The 26,870-nt window shown below is 41.3% G+C and overlaps 1 protein-coding gene across 1 annotated transcript; it reads right to left on the minus strand.

Annotated features, from left to right (window-relative positions):
* Positions 1 to 1,728: 1,728 nt before the first annotated feature.
* LOC310813702 (potassium channel subfamily K member 5-like) lies at positions 1,729 to 25,217 on the minus strand (the record flags this gene model as incomplete). Its single annotated transcript, XM_083682793.1, has 5 exons — positions 1,729 to 7,355; positions 7,900 to 8,068; positions 8,223 to 8,389; positions 9,056 to 9,167; positions 25,032 to 25,217. The coding sequence occupies 5 exons, from the start codon at positions 25,215 to 25,217 to the stop codon at positions 6,415 to 6,417; spliced, it is 1,575 nt and encodes a 524-aa protein (XP_083538919.1). The 3' UTR covers positions 1,729 to 6,414.
* Between the last annotated feature and the right edge of the window lie 1,653 nt (positions 25,218 to 26,870).

A 26,870-nucleotide genomic window follows, 5' to 3' on the forward strand; every position in this document is an offset into this window, starting at 1 on the left:
TTGTCCTGCTGTATGATGAAGCGTCGTCCAATGAGTTTGACCTTTTTCCAGAACTGTGCAGCCTCTTTTAGGTACTTTTTAGCAAACTAGTAAACCACTAGTTGGCCACAAAAACAGGATGGCCAGGTTACAGTTTGCACCTTGCAGTGTAGCCTCTGTAGTTTTGCTGGTGAAGTCTTCTGTGGATGGTAGTCTCTGATACACTCATGCCTACCTCCTGGACAGTGTTCCTGATCAAGCTGTTTGGATCTTTTTCTTAATCATGGTGAGCATTCTTCGGTCACCGACTGTAGAAGTCTTCTTTGGCCTACCAAGCCATTCGCGATTTCTGAGCTTTACCAGTGCTTTCTTTCCTTTTAATGAATTATTGATTTCGGTAGGTTTAAGTTTTTTTGGGGGTTTTCTGATATTTCAACTTCATAATGGCTTCCCTGACGTCCCTTATAGCAGACTCCAAAGGCAAATGCAAAGCCTAGAATCAATAAAAGACATTGAGAACTCTCTTATGACACAGGCACAAATGACGTGACGGAACACACTTGATGAACTAGAAACACCTGTCAAGCTGATTGTCCCATCACTTTTGGGTACCTGGAAATAGGGGGACTATGCATAGAAAGTGTTGTAATTTCTGAATGGTGAAACCAATATGTACACAAATACCATCAGATAAAAGCGGAGAATCTCGACTTGAATCTCGAGTAATAGTTTGATTTCAAATCCAAACTTTTGGAGCGTAAAGCCAAAAGAAGAAAAAATGCTTTGCTGTCCCATTACTTACGCTGAGCATTGTATATCAGGGCGATATTAGGGGACAATTACACCAATGAATTCAGAAAATAATATGGAAAACATTCTACAAAAGAAGAAACTAGCCTAATGACAGCACAGGTTGACATAATATGGATGAGGATAACAGGCTTGAACACTGAAAATCATAGTAACATAAAGACCCATGCCCACAGTATATCATTCTGGTCTTACCCAAAGCCCTCTGACCCTTAAAACTAGTTGGGTCTGGGATACTGGAGATGTATTTTTAGCTGGGGTCTGACCCAGGGATGTGTTATTCAGTTGACCACGTCCAGACAATAGTCCACAAATGTTCCCTATCCCTACACCAAGGGGCTGGTATGCATGCTCTAATCATAGTCTTTTCAGCGGATCAGGAATGCATTGGAAATGTAAACATTCTGGCTCTATCGGACCAACGCTATTCTTCCGGCAACGAGCTAGAACGATAGTAAAGAATTCCACTCATTAACAGATAAGCCACTTTAAATAAACTGTTGAGGTCATTTCTAACGGCCACAGACTTGGCCTGTTGGTGTTCATCAAGCTCCTGAACTGAATTAATTGCCCATGACTCTTGCCATTGTACGAATTTTATTCTGGTCATGAGTTGATTGCGGGAGACCAGCACACAACCCTATTTGTACGTCTTCTGTTAATTATCAGCTTCATTGCCTAAGCATACACAGGAACTTGTCAGCGTGTCTCCACCTAAACTTTTAGCTGTAGCTGCTTATGCTGCCCCTCCCATTCCGCCTTGCCCGGTTTACAACTCGACCAGTGTTTCAGAGGTTAGCCTAACCCTGCCAGTTGACAAATAGATGGAGACAATAAATGGTGACTAAAATATCAATATTATCATGGATCATACTGAATGCCTCATTTGTCATTTTTAATGCTGACTAATGGTACCAATGAAGGTGCACACTCTGCATGGCATTTTAAAATAGTTTATTTATAATGAAATATAATATATACACAGTACAGTTTTTGCAGGGATTTTATGTACAAAAAGATCTTAAAACTGTAAATGTAAGCATAAAAAAATATGCTGGAGTAAGTTTTACACAAATGGAACAATGAAAGGAGTAAAACATAAGACATAGTCCAACCAACATAACCTGTTCTTGTTTGATAGTGTTGGAACAATTGCCTGAAATTCAATCCAAATCTAGAAAGTACCATAGCTGCATTTAAACAGGACAACTGAAACCATTTGAGAGGGAATGTCACAGGGAAAGAGAGAGGGAGGAGGACAGAGAAAATCTATTGAAAGTAGAGACACCTACAGTTTGAAGGATTAAGTCACTTTTGATTCATAACAGACAGGGAGGATAGGAGAGTAAACCTACAGTATGTCAGAGTTTAAAAGATCAACGATTGTAAGACAATGTCGCTGGGGTACTGCGACAGCAGTAGAGAGTCAGCTCGACTATTTGGCATGTTTCACCTAGGCAAAACAATCACCAGGAGGCATCGTTGAACAATTCAAATGGACATGCTTACAATGTGTTATAGAACCTTTTCAGTGTTTGCACACATTGCTGTCTGGTAAATTACGTGAAGAGTAGCTTATGAGTTGTTTCAATTTGGAAAAGGTATGTCTGGTCGGAAAAAAATGAAATTATGTCCTTGGATAAACCTTAATTTAGAATAAACCAGAGCACACCAGGCCTTCGCGTTTAATTGCCATGCATTGTTCTGAGGCAACCCCCCTGCTGGCGGTGCTGCAATATTGCAATCTGGAGGATGCAGCGTGAAACCAGAGTGAAACTAAAAGACGACCAGTCATGACTATTCAACAAAACAATTAAACCATAACTGATATTGATGTTGCTCTCCAGCAAATGTCTTCGTTACATGATTGTATGACTAGCAAAGGAGTTTTGAAGTTGAGGGTGAAGTATTTACAGTGCCCTCCATAAGTACTGGAAAGAGGAAGCATTTTGTTTTCTTTTAGCTCTATACTCCAACAGTTTTGAACTATTAGTCTATACTATTGGGTCAAAGTAGAGATTTTTGGCTTTTATTTCAGGGCACCAAAAGTATTGGAAATTGGAACATCACTTGTAACACATCATTACATTTTACATTACTACAGTGGATAACCGAAAAATGTGCACCATAATTAAGAAAAAACCCAAACAACTGCCCCACTGATCAGGAACACTCTCCAGGAGGTAGGTGTGAATGTGTGAATACGTGACCAGCCGAACTACAGAAGCTTCTCTGCAAGGTACAAACCACTAGTTAGCCACAAAAAGGATGGTCAGGTTACAGTTTGCTGAAAAACTACCTAAAAAGGGGTCTGGAAAACGGTCTTGTGGAGAGATAAGACAAATAATAATCATGTACCAGAGTGATTGCAAGAGGTTTGGGCATGTATTGCTGCCACAAGAACTGGCTAACTTGTCTTACCTTATGATATACTGCTAACAACAGCAGCAGAATGTATTCTGAAGTTTACAGAAACATCTTGTCTGCTTGAGTACAAGCAAATGCCTCAAATTCATTGGATGGTGCTTCATCATACAGTAAGACAATGACCCAAAACATACTGGGACTTTTTCAGGGCCATAAAGCAGAAAGTTCTTGACTGGCCAAGTCTGGCCAATCTTCAGATTTAAATCCATTTCAACATGCATTTCATTTCTTCATAAGATTTTAGGCAAAAAGACCTCAAAACAAACAACAATTGAAGATGGTTTTAGTACAGGCCTGGCAGAGCATCACAAGAAAATATACCCAGCATCTGGTGGGTCGCAGACTTCAGGCAGTTGTTCCATGCATAGGACTGTCGACCAAATACTAAACATGAGTACTTTACTTGGACATTTATTATTTTTTCCAATACGTTATGGTGAACTCAATCTGGTAAAATCCCCCATTGAATTAAAGCTGAGAATCTCTACTTTGATAGTAACTAGTAATTGTAATTGTTTAATTTCAAATCCAAACTGTTGGTCAAAAGAGCTAAAAGAATGTTTCCTCTTTCCAATACTTATGGAGGGCACTGTATTACGTTTGACAATGAGGACGAAAACTAGCATAGGCAGCCAGTCACATTTCATACAAAACGAAATGGATGCTCACCATGCCATGACAAAACAGTGCATATACATGCTTCTAATACAAAAGTAGCCCATTACTGAAAGAATTTAAGCTATAGATTTTTGTCTTGTTGCGATCACATAAAACCATCACTGAAAGCTACATATTTCTATCTTCTTCGGTGGATTGACTACTTCCTGTTCTGTTGTCGCAAAGTAACTTCCATTAACTTGCCGCAAAAGATCATCCAAAGCATGCCGGACACACAACGCAATTCAGAGACAGTCTGGAGCGTTGATGCAGATCACCCCACTGGAATGAATGACTTCTGCCGCAACACAGTCCGTTTTGCCACTATGGTGCGCACCTAGCGTACGGAACACATGCTCACAAAAAAGGTGCTCACAAAAAAAAGTGCAGCTTCTGAGTTTGAGTTCTTAATGGGCAGTTAAGACATTCATGTATTTATTTAATTGGGAAATCTTTCATTTCATGGTGCTCACATCAGCATTTGTGTATTAACTGATAATGTTGTTTAAAAACACTGCACTAAGGGAATAGATGTGGGGCTTTGACACTCAATCATTAACACAGTCATCTGGAGCAGTGTTAGCAGCTAACTCATTAACATTGTGTCAAGAAGAAAGTATGCACATCTCTAACTAGACCAGTCAGACAACTGATTAACAATCAGTCTGAAGACGACTCAGTAAATTTTGATCTTTTGGGAAGCTCTCAAACTCAATCTGGGAGAAAGAAAAATAAGATTGGGAGTACAAGATAGCCCTGCTTGACATTGCACAAAACTGATATTGGACATGAAAAGTAACACTGTCAAGGTTTTTGTGTGCAAGTGTGTGTGCAAAAGGGAAGGGAGAGAAAGAGGGGAAGGGGGGAAGGATAGTAAAAAAAAGACCCTGACCATAACCCCATCCAGGCTACAATTGTCAACAACAGTGAAAAGCAATGGACAAGAGATTTTTTTACTCAATTTCACTAATGATGAAATCAATGTATGGAGCAAAACAATAGTATATAAAATCATGAACATTACTGACATGTGTCATGACTGACCTTACAGTACGTCAAGGGAGCACTGATCTGTCACACGCTAACCTTGGCCACCCACGAGTTATGATTGTCATTCATGCCAGCACAAGCCCCCAAGAGTAAATACAGGCAGCAAGGCCATGTCCTGGACAAAGCAGTGCCGGTGGCGACAGTCAGGCACTTTTCCAATGTTTACATGACAAATACAAAGATCTTTCAAAAGGGAGACAGCATAAAAAAAGAGGGGACAGAGTGATAAAAAGGGTTATTGTGACTGGAGGGGCCTGCCCCAATTTTGGATTTCAAATCACAGCAGGCCCAATGTGAAAGAGAAGAGCTACCTGGCTGCTTGAAGCAAAACTAACTGGTAAAGATGAAGTTCACACAACCAGTTTAAGCATGCTCTGTGAAAAAGTCATCTCAGGTTAAAAAATTCCTCAGGAGGACTGTTTCAAAAGAGCAGAATTAGAAGCATTCAAAAGAGACAAGGGACTATTAAATATTAAAAAAAAAAGAGTAAGAAAAAAGAAACCATGAAACAGAGAGTGAGCCTGGAAGTACACACAGGAAACAGGCTTTTAAACTCACAAGGTGGTTCGGTGCTGTGACGCAGGAGGATTGTGTGAGAATGCGTCTGCCAGGCACGCTGGACTACTCTGCACTGGTCCAAAAAATACTTCAAGGTTTCACTTTCCAGGTTGGTTCAAACTGGCTCTGGCAATCTTTGACATAGAAAGTGTCTAACACAGCGAAACAAAATGATAAAAAGAAGAAAAAATAAATCAAAAAGGTGACATTGCACTAAAACCCTCTAAATCAAGGCTCAGGTGGTTCATCTGTATTGAAATGGACCTTATACTGCACTCATCAGTTGATGAATTAAGCAATGAGAGAGATATTTATTTAGGCTTATTTTTCCTTCATTATATAAATATGACAAAAGCACCAATATGGTGAATATAAATAAGGAAGCCAGGGGCCATCCTCTAAGGAATTGTCACCCCCCCCCCCCTAATTTCCTATTAACCTTTAAGCAGAAAATAAGGCATTATGAGATTGATCAACTCAATCTGGTTTCTGATATGGACATTATTCTAACAAATACTGTACATGTGTTCTAAAAAACAGTAGTGAATTAATTGAGGACAACTTTGTATCTCTTGGTTCATACGTGTCACTCCATCTAATCCATAGCCAACATGAAATTCATAGGACAGCACATTTGTTTATGAAGAGAATAAACCGGAGGCCGCACAGCTCTTTGAGTCCATATGCAGCTGGCTGTATCATTTGATCGATTGGGGAGACACAGTATATGTACATGTCTCTAACTCTTTGGTATGGAATGGAACATTTGAAAAGTCCTATTATTATTAAGTTCATAGAGAGGAAGGCTAGGGAATGCCTGAAACACTTCTAAAAACCCTCAAAGTAACCATCCTCATAACAGACTTCAAAACCAACCCAATCTACAAGAGATCAGGAGGATGTAAAATCACTCCAACTCCCAATGAAAGTTCCTCAGGACTCTGTGTTATCCTCCTTCGTATACTCCTCAACAAGCTTCTCATAGGAGTGACCATGTTCCGACCCGTCGCTGGTGAAGACTGACTCTTCAGATTCAGAGCCCTGCTCCTCTTTGGAGTCTGTCTCTGACTCAACATATTCATCACAAGTGGTTATGGACAGCTTGGCTTTGGCATCATCGTTGTTGTCGTCATCCTCCAGGTTGTTATTAAGGAAGTTCTCCTCGTCAATAAAGGTGATGTTTGCATTCTGGAAGATCAGGGACTGGTATTCTTTTGAGTCCCACATTCGACGGCCACCCATACCGCCACCTCCCACTCCTCCCCCATTCTCCTGGTCGACCTCCTTGTCTAGCTGGTTCTCGTACATCCTCTCCTGGTCGCCATCCAGATCCCCCTCCCCCTGGTCCTCTGTTAGCAACATCCCACTCTCAGTGCCCAGGAGGTAGTTTTTGGACTTTGAAAAAGCTACAGTGACCCGGTCGCTGAAGCTGTAGCGCCGCTTCTGCCGTGGCGAACGGTCTAAGCTGAGGATTGTGTGGCCGTTGGATGTAACAGTGTCGCTGCAGCTCTTGGAGCGACATGTCTCCTTAGTTTTGTCAGTGCTGCCGCTGCAGTGCACCCCAGTGTCTTTCTTGGCACCAATCTGCTTGATGAGGTCGTTGTAGCCCTCTTGCTTCTTGGACAAGAAGCTGAAGATGTTGACGTCGTTGGCGGAGGGTGGCAGATGCAGGGCCTTGTGGCTCTCCTTATAGTGTGTCAGCTCGTCTAGGGAGAGCTTGCGCCGCCTCCGTCGTTTCTTCAATGCCTTATGTGCTTCAACTACCATGCGCACCTTCCAATTGAAGAACAGGGAGAGCCAAGCCAGGCCTAGGTAAATCCACACCTCCACAAAGTAACGGTAGAGGGTGGGGTAGTCAGCATTAGGATCCACACCTGAAAAGATGGAATAAAAAGTTAGATTTCATACAAATGTCAAATCATGAACAGACCTTGAAACATTTATTTAGACTTATTTGTACAGCAACATAATTAGCCATAATCTCTTATTTATGTTTGCACAATAAATCATTTAACTTATAATTAGAGCTGTTATCAAATGTCAACTTGATGATTCACAATACTTAGCAGTATCAAAAGAAAGATTAGAAAACAAATTACATTCCATGAAGTATATCTGTAATCAAATGGAAACATTTCTAAGGAAGGAGGAACATTTCAATAATTACAAATTATATAATAAGCAAGTTGGCTTGCCAACACCTACCAACATGTATGCACTTTTTCAAGAATGTTTAAACTAATTTAAGTTTCTCACAGAGAATCATTCAAACCATTTTCAACACTTTGTTTGTGTCAGCATTAGCTACACCTGACCTTATTTATTCAATGGAAGACCACTGTCAGTACATGCATGAAACAGAAGTCTAAACCCCTACAAAAGCCAGTTTGTTGATAAAGCAAGGGTGCAAGAGCTTACCTGCTACAAGGTCACCAAAGCCAATCGTGGTCAGAGTGACAAAAGAGAAGTACAAGCCCTCCACGTAGGTCCAACCCTCTTGAGACATGAATACAAATGGGGGGATGACAAGATGGACCAGCACACCCCATAGGACAAAGATGGCTGTGCAGGTAAATTGGGCCTTCCGCTGAAAAACAAAATAGCAGGTTAAGGGGGACTAATGGACTACAGCAGTGAAGGTAAACACAAGATTTGCTGGTGAAAACCGTTCTTATTAGACAAAAACAAAAGAGAAAAATGAATGCAAGAAGTGAGATGCTCAACTGCTCAAAATGCCTTACCAGTGTTAAACCTCTCTTGGTAAGGTACTGGCCCAGATGCTTGGCCCTGCCTCCAAAAAACTTCCCCAGCTCACTAATCCAGGTAAGACATAAGGGCACCCCAAAGAGCCCATAGAAGATGCAGAACACCCGTCCTGCTGACGTTTTGGGGGCAATGTTCCCATAACCTGTCAGAGCAGGAGGTGAGGGGTTAACTTAAGTATTCAAAGTATCAGAATTCAAAGTTTAACACTTCTTTCTTTGCTGTGGTTTTGCTCAATATTTGAAAAGACTGACTGCTCATAGAGGAAAAAAAAATCCTGGCATAAGAAACAGCACATTTCATAACCACAATTTATAAAATCATCTTCTGAAGCTAAGTGACAGAGACTTGGCAAGGCAGAGAAAATATGTCAACCATTGGAAAACCCTGCGGACATTTCAAGATGTGGCTTGGTACCAAAAGAAGAAAAATTACTCAAACGAAACCAACAATAAAGACTGGTCCTCTAATCAAGATTTTCTTAACCCAGTCCTGTCTTATCTGTTAAATTGTACTTAGATTGTACAGACATAGACAACAGGGGCAAGGAATCCACCCTAACAGAGCATCTATCCCATTGGAGGAAAGTTAAGCAGGTCATTGAGAGATTACAAAAATAAATCCACAAATCATTGCAAGACATACAATTTCCGTGTCTTGTTGACTTCATGGAGACATTCCTTTTTCTCCCCTGCATCAAGTACGATCAGCAGACACAATACAGTAAGCTCTATTTAATTGAATTCACCACATTGGTTTTCCTCAAAATCAAACAGCTCAAGTGTGCCCATTGCACGTCTCCTACACCTACCAATAGTTGTGATAACAGTAGCAGCGAAGATGACTGCATTGGGCCAGTTCCAGTTGTTGAAGGTCTTGCTGCCTGTTATAGTGACACCCTGTCCCGCAGCGTCAGACACCATCTGGGGACAAAAGTAAGAGTCAGTGAGTTAATGGAATTAAGCTTGAGGCAAAACTGGAAATTGACTCCATCCACATTCCTCTAGCTACAAACAACATGTAATGCAGCATAAACACACACACCCAACACCAAATGGTCAATGGACAATTTTCTGGCAAAGCCGTGGGGGGTGGAGGGTTGTTGTGTCTGAGACCCATTTCTCCCACCACATCCTTCCTGTGAGCCATTGATAATATCTCCAGATGCACCGATGAGCTGGCCATTGGCAACGATTGCTCTCAGGGACCCGAGTATCATCCCTTTTATAATCCCAAATTTACTGCTTATGCTGGTAGAGAGACATTAAAAAGATGGGCACTTGTCTATCCTAAACAACCATTTTGCAATCACATTCTAAAAGATAAAAGGGTGACACACATGGTCGTCTTAGGAGTTGGATTTCAGCTGGCAAAAATCCCAGCCTCTGCAATTTCAGTTGAACAAAGGTTTTGGCCTTTCAGTAATAATGTGGATCAAGTGGATTTAAAGGTAGGAACTCTTGATCTCTGGCAATACAAGTCTTATTTGGCTTACACTGGGGAATACGTAGAGGGCTAGTGGAAAATGTGGGGAAACTCATTAAGAATACTGTGAACTCTACTTAAGAAAGTAGCATTGCATATTTACTAGGTCATGCTCTTTTCATATTCAAACTGCACTGGTGCACTTCGTGTATGAATTTTCTTTTCAATATACATAATTGAGCATTGTGCTATACGAAGTGAGGAAAAATCTTTGCAGGGACTCGTGATTTCATGAAATAAGTATTGGTGCAATGCTGAATGGAAAACATGAAGGGGGAAAGAAATGGTTTCCATGGACGACCTAATTAATCATTACAAACTCTGTGCGCTTGAACAGCCACAGGACAAACTGAGGCCATTCCCCCAGGTATGAACACCCCAGGCAATAGCTTCTGAACAGGGATGGGACAATGCATTCCCCCACACCAAAGCTCTCAAATTTCTCTAAATGTGCTCTTGAGGGGAAAATGCGCAGGGCTTGGCAAGACGTGCTTGAGCCCCTAAGTGCTGGCAGTGCAGAAGATGAGGACACTCCGCTCTTTAATAATGGGCTTGTGACAGCTCTGTAATTAGAAGTGCACCAGGGGAGGGAATTTCTTTGCCTGTTGAATCAACACAGTCATCCTTCATCTCCATTGGGCTGCATGGGAAGGGAATTGATGGACATGTTGTACCTTCCAACCCCAACTGGAAATGTCCCCCCACACCAGAGATGAGCGTTATAGGTGTCACATGGAAGGTTGCCTTTAGCTGAAGGAGTATGAATTATGTTGAAGAGCAATATTGGATCATCAGACTACCGACTGTGAGAAAGGAACACCTGTTGACACCAGTTGAACGTTTTTTTACTCACTGGCCAAATAAAATGTGTCTTATTTGCAGTAGGGCTGCGCCTTAAACAGTGTTTTGTTGGCAAAGCATGTGATCCTGCGATCACAAAAAGCTAACAGTAAGGAACTGACTCTAGCCAATCATTTGGAAATGATTAATTGCCCCAGACATTCTGTTGAGATACAGCTGCACAGAAAGGGATTGTTGTTGGTGAAAATGGCACTTACACAAAGCAAACTACTGTACTTTTTGTGTTTGTCATCTACTCTGAATAGCTCATCCTCATCACAGTTATGGGAGCTCCATTCCTCCAACATCTCTCAGAAACCATAAAATAGAAGAGTCTCCAATTGCATACAGACAAAACATCCATAATCCTACCATTATTCCACACTTGAGCGGATCTACAAACCACTGATTCACAAGAAAGGTAGAATGAGTGTGAGGGCAGGGACTGAGCAACTCATACCATGTAGCCTAGATGACAGATTACATCTCAAATTGAAGAGCAGCCAAAAAAGTCAACAATGTAATGGTCAATAACAAGGCCAATTGGGCCAAGGGTCAGCCCTAGGGTCAATCCAAGGTCAAACAGGTGCAGAAAGAAAGGCCATAAAGACAGTGCTATAGTATGTGTAAAAGATGAAAGACACACTGGCCAGCAATACACAGACCTGCTCCTTAGGAAGCCTTTAAGTAGGTCAGTCATACAACCACTCAGGGTAATGTTGAGGAACTGACAATGTGTTTGATGTCTACTACAATCACTTTTATTTTGGCAATATCCTTCATCAATGAAGGCTAAATCCAAAAATGCTTACAGTTGTTTCCTAATATGCTGGAGGGTCTGAAGGAATTTTACCTGATGGGAGAATCTTCTACCAAATAAAACAATTTAATAAAATTGACAGAAAGGATCATTCACATGCAAAATGACTCATCCAGAATGTTAACATCCTCTTTAATAAGTCAAGACAATAACTGCCATCATGAATACGTGTTTTGGTAAGTGCAAGTAAACTACCACACCCCACTACCATGTTGGAATCCTCTCTAAAATGGTATCTAGATTTCAATACAATTCACCATATATCGTATAACATAAAAGAAGCAAGGAATGTAGATAATCCAGGGTGTCAGGTGAAATGGCAACTACGTTTACTGTATAAACAATTTAGGAAAATAATGGAGGCCTTTCCTAAGTTTCCTAAGGCACTTTGCCAAGTAATGTCGTATATTGAGTACTATCAAGACTCTTAAATTCATTGACAGCCTCGAATCTGTTTTTGTAGTTTTATATAACCCAATTGTCCAATAGAACTGTGACTTCCCTTTCATGCAGCCATTTAATCTTACTCTTGGTTTTGTCTTTGTGTCATGTTTGTTACTTTTCTTAGAGGTATTTTATTATATCTTTGCAAAAGATTTAGAAAGTGGAACTTAAAAGAGATCTGTAACCATTAACATCAAGTCTAAACATTGGCTACCAAAGCTTGAAAAATGGGATCCTGAATCAATCAGAAAATAAAAAAAAATATTTTGAAAACAATGGAAATTCCAAGTTACCGCGCAGTTCTTCAAGATGCAAAAACCCAGAATATTAGATAAAGGGACTTATGACAAATGGAGAATCTGTCAAGAAAAGCACACAACAAAAAACAATTGTATTTTTAAATGGTTGCTTGACGCAAGTCACCCGTCAAGTAATTCAAAACGTAGGTTTGGGGCCAATGCTACAGCTGCCACCCCCTAAACCCCAAAGAACTGCCATCCTCCTCTTTTTCCATGTGGTAACTATGAGCAGCATGCCACTGCTGACAGCCACAAGTAAGCCTCTAGCCCTAAGAGGCAGCCTCCAGGGAGCAAATGGATTTCAATGGGAGGTTTCCTTTGCACTCTGACAAACCACTCAAGGGCCAATGCTAATCGAGTGCACTGCAGAGGCTTCAGTAGAAAATAAAACCCATCAGCTGGATGCCCCTTGGGGCAGTAACCCCTAGGTGCCAAATAAAGGTGCCAAATGTGTGTGTGTGTCTGTCTGTCTCTCTGTTAGGAGGAGGGGCGTAAGGAGTATGGGAAATCTTATATTGTGAGTTAGGTCAACTACTTCCGAGGATGGGCTGAGCAGTCAGAATCAGCAGTCAGAAAGACCAAATGTACGGAATTTCTATGAAAATATTGATAAAAAAGATCCTTTGTTTGGTCTGTAAAGCCACAATTATGGTGTAAATATTTGTTGTGTTATCTGAAACTTTATTGAACCACCCTACAGGCCAAGCTCAAGGCCTTCTTGTTTAAAGAAGACCCTTCATCTACTCAACACACACAAGCTATAGTATTAAGATTTTCAGAGGAGGAATTTTAGGTTAGTGTTTCATGATATTCCTGAAATACTATACAGGTGACCTACAAGAAGCTGTTTACATGCATCTGTGCCTATCCCCTTCACTAGGTCCTGATTCCTGAGTTCCCCCAGTTTGCACGTGTTCTCTTGCTACAGTCTGAGCTGAATGACAACACAAAGGAATGGTCTTAACATTATATGACTGGCATCTTAAGAAAGTGGCTGCTCCACATTTTTTGTACAAAGTGAAGGCATGATTTCTCTGCAGGCAGTTCCTACAAATGTTGCTAGGCGTGAGCTCAGAGCCCCACTGCTGTGTCCTGATAACTAAAGAACTGCAAAACCACAATGACAAACTCCAACTGTTATCAGGACAGCTGGCTGCAAAGAGCAGCGCTCCTCTGTGAAGGTACTTTTCCACTCTCAGCGTGAGCGGCTGAGCGCACGAGGCAGTGGTGGTGGGGGACTGGGAACAGCTGCTAGCGAGGCTGATTGACTGTGTCGCAAACAATGGAGTCACTTACTACCCTTTTTCTGTCAGCAAACCGATTGCCAATATGGTGGGTGCAACAATGTTGAGAAATTACTGAAGAGACTGGAGACTTTCATTCCTCAATACACGGGACAAAGTTTCATGAACTGGTTAGAGTTGTACTGTGAATAGGTAAGAGCAGTGAATGGTAAGTAAATGCCACTAGAAAATAACAAATGCAACATTCAATATCTGCCCCTCCATCCACTTTTGTAGATCTGAAAGGATGGGAAAGGTAGAATCAATGTGTAAAAAAAAAAAAAATCAACTTCTGTAGGGAAGGTGAAACATGTGACTAATTATTTCAGATTTTCTGGGTGGCATGGAATTCAGCAATAGGATGAGACATAGGCCTCCTTGGGCCTCTTTGTCCACACTGCCAAAATGGTCTTCTCTCTGATAATAATATGCACACTATTGTCCAAACATGATAATCAGATCACTATCCAATCATGGTACAGTGCATTTAAACATGGTATAACCCCCCCCACACACACACACACACACTGTGCACACATTTACTTTCCCCACACTTTAATTACTATTACTAGGTTGTACGTACTTTTGGTAGCCAGATTGCATCTACAATGCCATCTGATAACCTTACGGACCTCTACACCTCATGCTGGGGTGCGGCTGTATTCTGTTGATAGGTTGCATGCAAATGCAAGGTGCAGTAAATAATCTACATCAAAGATCCATTGTCTTTAGCATCAACTGTCTATTTGGTTCTTACAAAGACAATTTGTATCAATGCAAGCCATGGAATAAATTAGAATAGGGTTCACTGATACACTGTTGTAACCAATTTTGTGGAGACATCATACAAATCAGATTCTCTGTTTTATTGTGGACCAATGTGTTGTATTCACATCCAGTAACTCAACTTGGTACGGAACATTAAAGTGTTGTACTTTTTATTTTCAGCTCTATTTTACAGTACATATAACACCGTTATGGAGTCTTGGAAAAGTTATTTCATGAATTCTTTGTTGCCTTTGTACCCCCTACCCCCACTTCCGGAGAACAGCCCCAGCACATGACAAAGGGGACATGCCACTCACACGGTCACTGCATCATCCACTGCTTCTGTTCCCTTACACTTCTGTTTGCAGACCTCACTAGACGAGAAGTATTTCATTCAGCATGTGTCAAGAAGTGTGTTTGCAAACAGTGCTCCAGCAGTTCCACATTCAAAGGTTTCTTGTTGTTTGGCCGCTCAAACATGATTAGTCATCACTGAGTCAGCTGCCAAACTGCAGCTATTCAATGCCGACAGCTGAGAATTTCACTTCTAAGTCTGTTACTGCTACCTATTCAACAAGCTAAAATGCAAATGTTGGCCTGTCATTCCTTCTGTTGCCAGCCTCTACAATGCAGACTTTCATGCTGAACCATGTAGAATAAGCCTACTCACTGTTTGGTGAAATGTTGCTGGCCACACAAATGTTGTTCATTGTTTGGGAATGCCTAATGAAATTTCATGCCATCCATACAAGTTCAAAGTCTAGATTATATTACTGATAGATTGTTGTTGAAGTTCCAAGAAAGCAATCAAATTCAGTCTCGTGAAAGAGGCAATATAATAAACCAATAAATTCCATTTATCGTGAACAGTATCCTTTTCGGGCATTTGAGGATCATTTTCTGTGGAACTACAGCACAGGCAATAACTGACTGTTGAGACTCTGACCTTAAGAAATGCAACTGTTCTCTTGGATTACAACATTAAAGTCATCCAGTGGCAACACATTTTAGAGCTTTACAGTAGTGGCTTATGCCAACACCGACTGTATTCACATAGGGCACCAACAAAGTGTTGCAGCGGAGCCATTTGTCCATTTTAGAAACCCAACATTACCCTTAAAAGTCAAAAAGCACTCTTGTTGATGGCAAACAAGGGTCCTTCCCCTTCCCGGTTTCTTGTAGACAAGTGATTCCTTGCATTCATTTCTCCATTGACATGAATTCAACCAACTGGCATTAACATTCAATTAACCTCTAATCTGAGTCTGCAAACATGTCTTCACTTCAAAAAGTAGGAACTGAAATGTGTCTGGTCTTAAAATCAAATTTACTATAAACTCCAGCTCAAGGGAGACTAATCACTGGGTGTACAGTATAAAACAAACTGTAGCAAGTAGGCATGGAATAAACCACAACACAAATTAACTGTTGCTTTCAAGTGCCAAAAGCAACTAATGTTCAGGGAAAGTATCATGAAAACTGAGGCCCTCATTCGGATGTGCAGAATCAGCTGAATACTCAAAAAGGTTATCTTGATGAGATGAAGTAGCAGTCAACTACTCTCACACTCAATCTTTGACACTCACTACATCTGACTCAATTCTATAGCAGACAGCTTTTTTACAAGTTGAGGGCCAGATTCAATAAGAGCATACTGCACCTGTTTATTTCCCAAAGAAAATTCAACATTGAAGGTATAACAAAAAGATAAACTAAAGGTTAAGAGAAATAGGTAGAAATATACAAGTGCAGTTTGTACCTGGTGCAAACACTTGGTGAATCTGTCCAGGAAAGCAGACTTTATAGAGCACTGTTTAGTGCAAAGTGCTTTTGGACTCTTGACATAAAAGGCTGGCGTGTCCTCTAATCTTCACTGGCCTGTCATCCAGGGCACCAGTTCATTACATTCCTGTTTAGGAATAGGCTATACCTTTTCCACTTAGGAAAAGGTATAGCCACCAACCTCTTAAACTAACTTTTGCGCTAACTTTTTAAGGGCTTGATGGGCCATAAAATCCAATCCAGTAAAGCCCCTAGTAAAACTGCTACCTCTCCACCTCACACATTCGTAATAATATAACTTGTCTAATGTCCTGTGTCATATAGCCTATAGGCTATCATTTGTCTATAACATTGATTTAGTTACCGTTATGAGACTATGCTCTGGGAGTCCTAATTCCACTTGCTTCTTTTTGAGTTCTCTCTTTCGGGGCCAGCAGTGAGAGAAGGCGGCGGTAATGGCACCACAAGACTCAGAGGGCCTACTCTATCTGTTGCCTCTGGTCCTGCACTGCGTTTGTCACCGCCAGATTGAGGTTGTGGCCAAAACAGTTGAGCCATGGGCAATTCAGGGCCCTGATGGTGGCTGCAATGTTAGCAGCAATGTCAGTCGTTATGGCCGAGAGTTTATTTGCACCTAATTTCTAAAACATAAGTGCGTGCAGAGTGCATCAACAACGTTGTTGTCTGCTGTGTGGTTTTCTGGAAAAGTCTGTAGGCATTTTGACTGTAGCTTCCAGTCAGGTATGACATAGTGGACGTTAAATGACGTGTATGGCGTCATGTTAACTGACGATCACATATACGGTCAGCGAATAGCGGTCTGAACCCGACAGCAGCACTTGATACAGACACATATCCCATCCGTGCAGCTGTTAATGGGCGTTTCAGTTTGAGGTACGAGTGCAGATTAGTTCCCATTAGTGTTCCCATCTCTGGCTATTATCTTTCATGCAAAGATGCAAATCTTCAAGCAAATCTTGCAAATAACCTCGTCCAAATTTGCAGGCTCTCCTTTATAGTCGGGTCAGAACTCGAAATGCTGCCATATTTTTTTTTAGAGAGCTAGTCATTAGCGCTAGTCATCGTTTTCTTTTTGGAAGAGGTCACGTGCAACACCCCAAGTTACACTTCTGAAGGTGAAATATTGTAATTCTTTCTCCGACCATGCTGGCAGGGGCGCTGTTACACACTGTGAATTGACAAACAGAGCTGAATTTGGCAGTTTGATAGATAGAGCAGACATTTTATGAGAGTATTGAAAAGCACACAGTGGGCATTATCAAATCCCGCGGGATACCGTATTACTGTCATTGAAGTTGTGTCCCATTAAACAGTGCAATAGTTCCAGAGAATGTCCACTAGATGGCGCTGCCCATACTATTAGGTGAATAAAGTATTACATTGTTATTGTTCAGTGTTAATTCACAACTTTACCTTCAAATAATAATGATGTATACATGTACATCATCTGAAAGAATATAGATAGGAAAGCAATTAAAGTAAGGCAACAACATTGAGGACTACTCATTGAGAGTAGGGTGGCTGACCAGGATGGGACAAAGATTTGTTGTCTCATTGGGTGGCCAATGATGATTATTGAAAATGGACAGAGTAGATGGTATAGGCAGCAAAGCTATTAGCTAGGCAGGGGCATACATTTAGCTAAACCTAGGGGGTGTATGACTAATTTTCTTTCGGGGACACACTAGACCTGCAAACTTTGAGTCAAAGAAGGTGCAGTAACATCCAGGTGGTTGAATCTCATGAAAGTCTGAGGAGAACCCCAACTGGTTGGAGCATAAATCTCCGAAACAGAGATGCCCTTGAATAGAGCCCCTTATAGTTGAATGCGGCCGGACTCCGAAAGGGGGCTACAGGCTTTTAGAACTGCAACCTCTACTATACAGTGAGAAGGCGCTGTTTGGATAGTGCCCTACCCCGTACAAGGTTGGTGAAACACACAAACAGGTGATCACACCCCTTAAACGCCTTGGTCCTTGTAAATTCATAGTGCACGCACCGGGCAGAGAGTGTTCAGACGCCTATCCTCCGGAGAAGAAGTGACTACTGTAGGTCATAGAAATTACTTCAGGAATGAACATGACGTTAGGACGTATCTCAACCCTAGAGTCGTCAGGGGCAAACTGAGTGCATGAAGGATGAACTGAGAGCGCATGGAGGTCGCTAACGCGCCTGACTGTGGCCAAGGCAAGCAACAAAGCAGTCTTATAAGACAAAGTCGACGGTCACCAAAGGTGGGGACAGATGGCCTGGAGACCAGCAGTTAGTCCCTTCACAAAACGATGGACGGAGGGGATGTGTCCCTATAGTCACCAGGTCCAACATGACATGCCGGATGGCATCCAGGTAGCCTTTAATGGCAGGTTCTGTAAGAAGGAGAGGGCTGTGAGAGTAGAGCACTGAAAAGGCACCACACCCCACCTCTCAAACCAACCCTCAAAACACCCTCCACTTGAGGTTGTGTGGAGGGGGTTCTAGAACCCTGAATCTTGGCTAAATCATGTTCAGGGACTAGCTCTCTGAGTGCAAGTTGGACCTCAACTCAGGGTGGTGTGGGTGGAATATTTGGCCCTGCACATTGTCCTGTGATGTGTAAAGATCTATGACGGCCCTGCCATGATGTGGAGACATCTCTTAGACAACAGGGTGTAGTTGTGATTCCCCTGCTTGGGGGGCCTCCACACGACAGTAAATTCGGTCCCGAATTTAGTCTGTCTGACACGTGTTGCTCTGACCCAATAATGGATGTAAGAAGTTTCTTCTTTCGGTTCAATAAAGCACAAATAGGCTGGGGCTGTACCCCATGCCAAATAAACACACTCTTTCAAACAAGAAAACAGCATTGAAAGACAACAGCAGCAGCGAGGGTCAGCGTTGTTCCCACCATAGTTTTACTGTTTCTGTTTACATATGGAGATAGGTCCACCCCCTCAGTTTACAGGTGACATGTCAGAAGGTCACTACATTATTCATACTGCCCAAACGTCGAGCCTGACTGCCTGGCTTTATCTGTGATGCTCTGCGGCATTCATGCAAAAAAATAAATCATAATATTATGTCGCTCTCTCACTGACCTATTCTTGCATATTGCTCATCTATTGTGGCTGAGGTTTTGCATGTGTATGCCTAGTTCTTGAATGTTTTTTCTTTTCGAATAGGATTTTTATTTGTCTTGCAGGATAGTGATGGGATAAAATTTTTGTAATTTAACAGCAGTACACCTTCCGGTGTGAACCATGGAAATTAATGACCAAAAACTACATTTTAGTGAGAAGTTATGGCTTGTCAAAGACAGGAAATTCTAAATGAGCACCACCACCCTAAAACTTCACCTATGAACTAAATAAGGTTTTCCAGCACACAGCTTTGATATGTGCTATAGTGATTTATATTTTTGCATGACAAGATACAAGTTCGCAACAATGCAAAACAGTCCAATGCACTGTAGATTGCACTCTGTCCATGTAACACAGGATCCTTTTCCTCTCATTGTTCACTGTTACGTGGTAATGTTTTGGGTACAGTCACATGCCTTTGTGACAGTATAAGGTCTAGAAAACTTAAAATATGTGTTCATGTCTGTAAACATTTCCCAAGCTCACTACCACAAATATTATCGTAATTATCCATTATCGTGTAAAGGATTCCTGGACCTGTTATATCAATCACTGTGTAACAAAGAAGAAACATGGTCTGCAAATATGTCCTTAAAATACCCTAGTACTTTTTCAGATCATTGGATAGACATCACTTAGCCATAGTGTTTATATGTGTGTCTGTTTCACAAGAAGTCATGATACAATTAGAATATGGATAGGCTTAAGTTCTATTACATACAAATACATGTGTGTAAACCACCAAACATACCTGCATCAGTGTTTCCTCAGCCTTTTATCTAAAGCAGGGGCTCAGAAGCTCCCAAATCAGCATGCAGGATTTACTTTCAGGACAGATTTTTAGGTGGGGTACAACAAACCTATTCAATGGAACACTGACCTGCATATTCTTCTGCATGCAGCCTGACCTCTATGGGTATGTATTATCACTCTGAAGAGTAGATATCAGAACAAAACAGCACTATAGCAGGTATCAAAACTGTGTGCTGGAAAACCTTGTAAGTGCATAGTTATGGGTGGTGGCACTAATTTTTCATTTCCAGTGTTTTGTGGCTTTTGAGAAGCCATAACTTTTCACTTAAAACATAGTTTTTGGTCATTCAAATCCAAAGTGCAGATTATCAGCTTTTATTTGAAGGTATTTGTGTACATATTGGCTTCACCATTTAGAAATGACAACACTTTTTTACATAGTCCCCCTATTTCAGGGCACCAAAAGTAATGGGACAGACACATATAATGCCCAAATTACCCAAACTCATGTTTAGTATTTGGTCGACAATCCTTTGCATACAATAACTGCCTGAAGTCTGCGAACCATTGGCCCCACCAAACGCTGGGTATCTTCTCTGGTGATGCTCTGCCAGGCCTGTACATTTGCGATTGCTAAGCTCACCAGTGCATGTAGTTTGCTTCCTTGACTTTCATTGACACCTCTTTGGTCCTCATGTTGACAGACAGCAATAGCAGACTCCAAAGGCAAATACAAAATCTAGAATCAATACGAGACTTTGACAGCTCTCTTATGTCTGAACAAATGATGATTTTTGGTGCCCTGAAAAAAGGGGGACTATGGATAAAAAGTGTTGTCATTTCTAAATGGTGAAACCAATACGTACACAAAAGCTGAGAATAACATAAAGCTGAGAATCTCTACTTCAACCTCATAGTAATTTAGTAGTTTGATTTAAAATCCAAACTATTGGAGTATAGAGCCAAAAGAACAAAAATCCTTCACTGTCCCATTACTTACAAAGGGCATTGTATATGATGTTGACCTTGGAGCACTTTGGGTTGGAATTCATCAATTGAATCAGCATAATACACAGAGAACCGGTAGTAACAAATATGAGAGGGCAGGGCTGCCCAATTTGTCCTTTGCATTTTTGCATTAGCTATTGAACCCCTGACCCCATCATTTTTTCCACATTTTGTTATGCTATAGCCGTATTCTAAAATGGATTAAATTATATTTTTTCCCTTATCAATCTACACACAATGCCCCATAATGACAAAGCGAAAACAGATTTTTAGAAATGTTTGCTAATTTATAAAAAAAAAAAAGAAAAACTGAAATATCACATTTACAGACCCTTTGCTATGACAATCGAAATTGAGCTCAGGTGCATCCTGTTTCCATTGATCATCCTTGACATGTTTCTACAACTTGATTGGAGTCCACCTGTGGTAAATTCAATTGATTGGACATGATTTGGAAAAGCACACACCTGTCTATATAAAGTCCCACAGTTGACAGTGCATGTCAGAGCAAAAACCAAGCCATAAGGTCGAAGGAATTGTCCGTAGACCTCCGAGACAGGATTGTGTCAAGGCACAGATCGGAGGAAGGGTACAAAAAATGTCTGCAGCATTGACGATCCCCAAAAAACAGTAGCCTCCATCATTATTAAATTGAGTTTGGAACCACCAAGATTCTTCCTAAATTTGGCTGCCCGGCCAAACTGGGCAATAGGGGGAGAAGGGCCATGGTCAGGGAGGTGACCAAGAACCCAATGATCACTGACAGAGCTTCAGAGTTCCTCTGTGGAGATGGGAGAACCTTCCAGAAGGACAACCATGTCTGCAGCACTCCACCAATCAGGCCTTTATGGTAGAGGGGCCAGACAGAAGCCACTCCTCAGTAAAAAGCACATGACAGTGTGCTTGGAGTTTGCCAAAAGGCACCTAAAGGACTCTTAGACCATGGGAAACAAGATTCTCTGGTCTGATGAAACCAAGATTGTACTCTTTGGCCTGAATGCCAAGCATCACATCTGGAGGAAACCAGGCACCGCTCATCACCCGGCCAATACCATCCCTATGGTGAAGCATGGTGGTGGCATGTTTTTCAGCGGCAGGGACTGGGACGAGGAACAAAGCAAAGTACAGAGAGATCTTTGATGAAGTCCTGAGTACTCTGGAGCAGGTTCTCAGACTGGGGCGAAGGTTGACCATCCAACAGGACAACGACCCTAAGCACACAGCCAAAACAATGCAGGAGTGGCTTCGGACAAGTCTCTGAATGACCTTGAGTGACCTATCCAGAGCCTGGACTTGAACCCGATCGAACATCTCTGGAGAGACCTGAAAATAGCTGTGCAGTGATGCTCCCTATCCAACCTGACAGAGCTTGAGAGGATCTGCAGAGAAGAATGGGAGAAAATCCCCCAAAAAGTGCCAAGCTTGTAGCATCATACCCAGTAATACTCAAGGCGGTAATCGCTGCCAACGGTGCTTTAACAAAGTACTGAGTAGAGGGTCTGAATACTTATTCCATTTAAATATCAGTTTTTTATTTTTTAATAAATTAGCAAAATTCTAAAAACTTGTTTGCGCTTTGTCATTATGGGGTATTGTGGGTAGATTGAGGATTTTTTTTTTTTTTAAATCCATTAAAATAAGGCTGTAACATAACAAAATGTGGAAAAAGTGAAGGGGTCTGAATACTTTCCGAATGCACTGTAGTCCCAGTCATAGTGAAGGACACGCAGCATAGCTTATCCCTTTTTGTAGCTGACGTTACTTTATATTTAATCAATCCTAAAACAATTATGGGAGGAGAAAAAAAAAAAAACGTATGAAGCTGGGAAATACAATATAAAGTCAACCATTTTGGCCCACTGTAATCATGTTTGGAGTGTTTTCAAATCTCAGCATAATGCGTTATTTGTCTTTTCAAAGCACATGGGACTGGGGAAATACTCAGTTGACCCAAAAGGTCTACTGGCCTCCTCCTCAAGTTACCAAGATCACAGCTCTAACAGCTGCCACACAGCACCAACAACTGTCCCAAAAAAAATCTCCCTCTTCTAACAATTCTCTTCCTTTACTCTCCTCTCCCCATTCATCTACACAGGGATTTGGGAGTTGCAAAGGTGCCATCACGGATAGGGGAGGAGGCATGGAGAATGCATGCAGATACCATTTCACTCTGCAACACAAAGAGGAATGACAAAAAGGGGTTGGGGGCTGGACGGGGTGTAAATCATCCTAATACCTCAACATGTGGGGTAGAGAGGAGGACATGTTAAGACATGTGCTGTTTTTGGTCAGATGCATTCAGAAGAGATCTATCCACATATCCATTCTTTCAAATCAGGCCACTACTCCCATGTCAAAATATGAGCACTTTACAGACTAGCAAATCTCAAAACTGTAGTCAGAATAGGCATTCATCTGATTGTTGCTCTGATGTCAAGTCTGCTTCTCTTCTTGGTTCTCATGTCACTGAGATAAAATACACACATTTCCTGCATCTCACATACCAATACAGTACATGTTCCAGAAGGTAGTGTATTGTTCTTATAAGGAAGTCTATTGTTACAGGGTGGCATGCTCAACCTGTTTTGGAAACATTTTCCACTTCTAAGGAAAACCAAGACATTTCACAGATCATGGAAATTATTTAGGACACATTTTAGGATCAAAGATTCATCTGGGAGTCAGCGGGGTGTTTAAATCTGCCTCTGTCTCTAAAATTCCTAATAAAAACAGAGCCAGGCGATCAAAACGCTAAGCTACTCAACAAATTGAGAATAACAACATAATAGCGAAGCTCTCGAACCACCTACGTAATTGTGTGGTGATGACTGCCTAGTGTTTACATTGCTGACACAGAGAGACCATAGAGGTCAATGACACTAGCCCTACTTTGCTGTAAGTATTATCATTTTTACAGGGAGTAAAGTCGTTGGCTTTGGAACACTGAGTACTGAGGCGTTAAAGACTGGGCTGCAGAGGGTCACACCCAGTATCATATCACTGTCCTAGACACAGACATACTGAAACATAACAGTGGTATCTAAATATCATAAATGCAAACAAACCAAGCAATAAATGCAATAAGTGTACAGACACTTTATCTTGTAGAGCAACCATAAATAACTCAAAAATTAAAGTGGCCAGGGCGCACATGCTCCCAATTACAATGGAAGAGGTTGTTAGTGATGTATGATATGATTAAGACATCCAAATGGTGGCAATGAGGTAATCTGATCCCTGATGGGATATTAATGATTGGATGAGGATGAGCTGATCCCACGTTCAGGGGGACCTTGGTTGGCAAGGCTGTGTGAGTGGGGTTGATGAACAATGCAACTTGTTGGTGTTTCTCTAGAGGACACGCTGCATCCTCATTCACGTTTATATGAACCAGTGCACTCTTTTGATAGTGAAATCTACTATCTGCTTACCAGACTCAGGACTTAACAAGCTTGTTCTCCAGCCACCAGCCTGTTCTCTCCGCTAGCGTCTGGCAGTTTCCCTGAGCATCCGGACAGTTTCTACCTCCAAGGCCATAAGACTTTTGAACAGCTAACCCCAACTGCCCATCTGCACTACCTGCTGCTCATCTGCACTTTGAGACTATTTGCACTGACTGACACTCACTCAATCACACGTCAAAAATATTTCCTATTGTGTATATTCAACCTACTGCCTGACTGCCAGTTTGGCTACTTATACTTTATTGTTTTGACCTAGTTCTGGTATTGCACCTTATCTTATTGTGTGTTGCGGTTATTATTATTGGGCATTGCTGACATGTATGTACTTGTGTTAGCACTGCACTGTTGAGAGGAACCATGTATAGTTTAATATGTCTCCTGTATCCAGTGCATAAGACCAATAACATTGACTTGACAATGAATGCAATGCAATCTTATTATAAAATCTTCGCTCACACGTCATCAATTATCAGAAACAAATTATCATGTTCCTGTTTCATGGCGTCAAATATTACATTGTCATTGATGGGTTGCTACAATTGGCCAGTAATAGATCCGATCCTGCCGCAAGTTGCGGGCTTGTTGCCATACAGTGCAAGTGTAAAAAACAAAAACAAAGACTTTGACTAAAATACTCAAACGTCTCCCCGTGTGTGGGAGCGACTGTGACATTATTGCGGTGCAAAGAAGGTTTATTTTCATACCTGCAATATCTTGTCCAAATCATCTTTCGTGAGACAGGGATACTCTTCAAGTATTTTATCCTTTTGTTTAGTGTATTTGTTTGCAGCGAGCTTCCAATTCGGTTCCTCGAGGACTTGGAATATTGCTGCCCCAATAGACAGGTAAAAAATTATTGCAGAAGTCAACAGAGGACCTTTATCCACCATAATTAAGCACAATGGCTCAACTTTAAATCGCGGGAGAGGGACCACGATTTAAATTCGGAGCTGTAGGACCAAGCTCAAACTCAACACCTCAATATTTTAAACAAGGCTTGATGTTTCTTCCTCACGAGTTTCTTGAAAAACTTGTCGAAAACACCCTTGGTAACATTGGATCTAGTGCAAAACAGTATAGTAGTGGACATCAATTAATCAGAAAAGCGCGAATGTGAAAGTTGTGTCAAAATTCCAACACAGTAGTCTGTGGTCAACTCCCAGTTGTTCGCTCTCCACGTGTGCAGATGGTGTAGCAACAAGGTTGAGCTCTCTTAACTCATATATTGTACTACCGAATAAAGGGGGGTGGAGAATGGTTCAAGATCCGCCCATGTGAAAGGCTACTGGGTGTACCTTCTTTGTCTTTTCTTTCAGGTAAACTGTCTATCGGTGTTTTTCCTTCAGGTAAACCGTTTGGCCCCGTGCCTCACATGAACATATTTCAAGTAAACTGCGCAACTGAAAACTTCCAAAATTGGTTATAATAAGGCTCGGCTAGCCAACGCTTATTCCAGCTCATGTTTTGGCAATCAATTAATCGATTTTTGACGCTTGCTACTTTTATACGTTTGAATGTTTAGCTCTCAGCAGCGTGTGACAGTTTTATTGTGAATGTTTATTGAACTCAGTTATAGAAGGAACATTTAAATAAAGATCTATGGAAACTGTTTAGCCTATCCACCTGTACACACAAGGCTACACTAATTATTATATGTACACTCAAGGGTACACTTATGATTCTTGATGGTATTGATGTGTAGCTTTTCTCAGCATTTTCCATGTGTCCTTTAGAACCCTAAGATTAAAATGGAAAGTTACCCGATGTGACAAATGATTTACTGCATTTACGCGGAATGTCTACTGGCAATCCTATCTGTATTGGCAGACCACATTATCACACACTGTCTTGTTAGGGGATATCATATCAAAATCTCCCTAGTCTTATTGCACTATTTGTGCATACCTGCAGTTCAATAGATACTATAGATAATGGAGGTACAACTATGCTAAATCTGTAGTTATCAGTCAGAATAGGCTATATAGTAAGACTTACTCTGTGGCAACATACAGCAAATGACCACCCTTTCACATCTCTGCCAAACAACAACGGACATTTGTCCTACCTACTGTTTCATTTGCAATAGAATGCCACATCTATGTGTCACTGAAGTCATCATGCAAGTATACTTTGCCATACTGTAGTTGGATCTAGCATACTGTGAGGACTTCCTAAGACAATGGTTAGAAATATGTAGTTTTTTTTTACATTGTAAAACATCTGAAGACTTGGAAATTGTATTGTGCCACACCTAATAAACACAACTATATTTCTTGCCACAATGCAGACTCAAGCCTCAACCCATAAGGACCAGGCTGCAACCCGCCAGAGGGTCTGTGAACAAAGCTATACATCTGGTCTCTGGGCACTCTGATGGAAATGCTCTCTTGAGGGTGTTTGATTTGGACAGCTGGATGGTTAGCAATACTGCTTTACTCGCTGTAGGCAACTGACTTGGAGTATGTGTTGGCAACGTGTGCAGGACAACGTGGATGTCGTGCTGCGAACCTGAGGGATAAACTGTAGGCCTTGTTAACCTTGTT

The sequence above is a fragment of the Argentina silus genome (genome assembly GCF_951799395.1).
Source record: "Argentina silus genome assembly, chromosome: 13".
Classification (NCBI taxonomy): domain Eukaryota; kingdom Metazoa; phylum Chordata; class Actinopteri; order Argentiniformes; family Argentinidae; genus Argentina; species Argentina silus.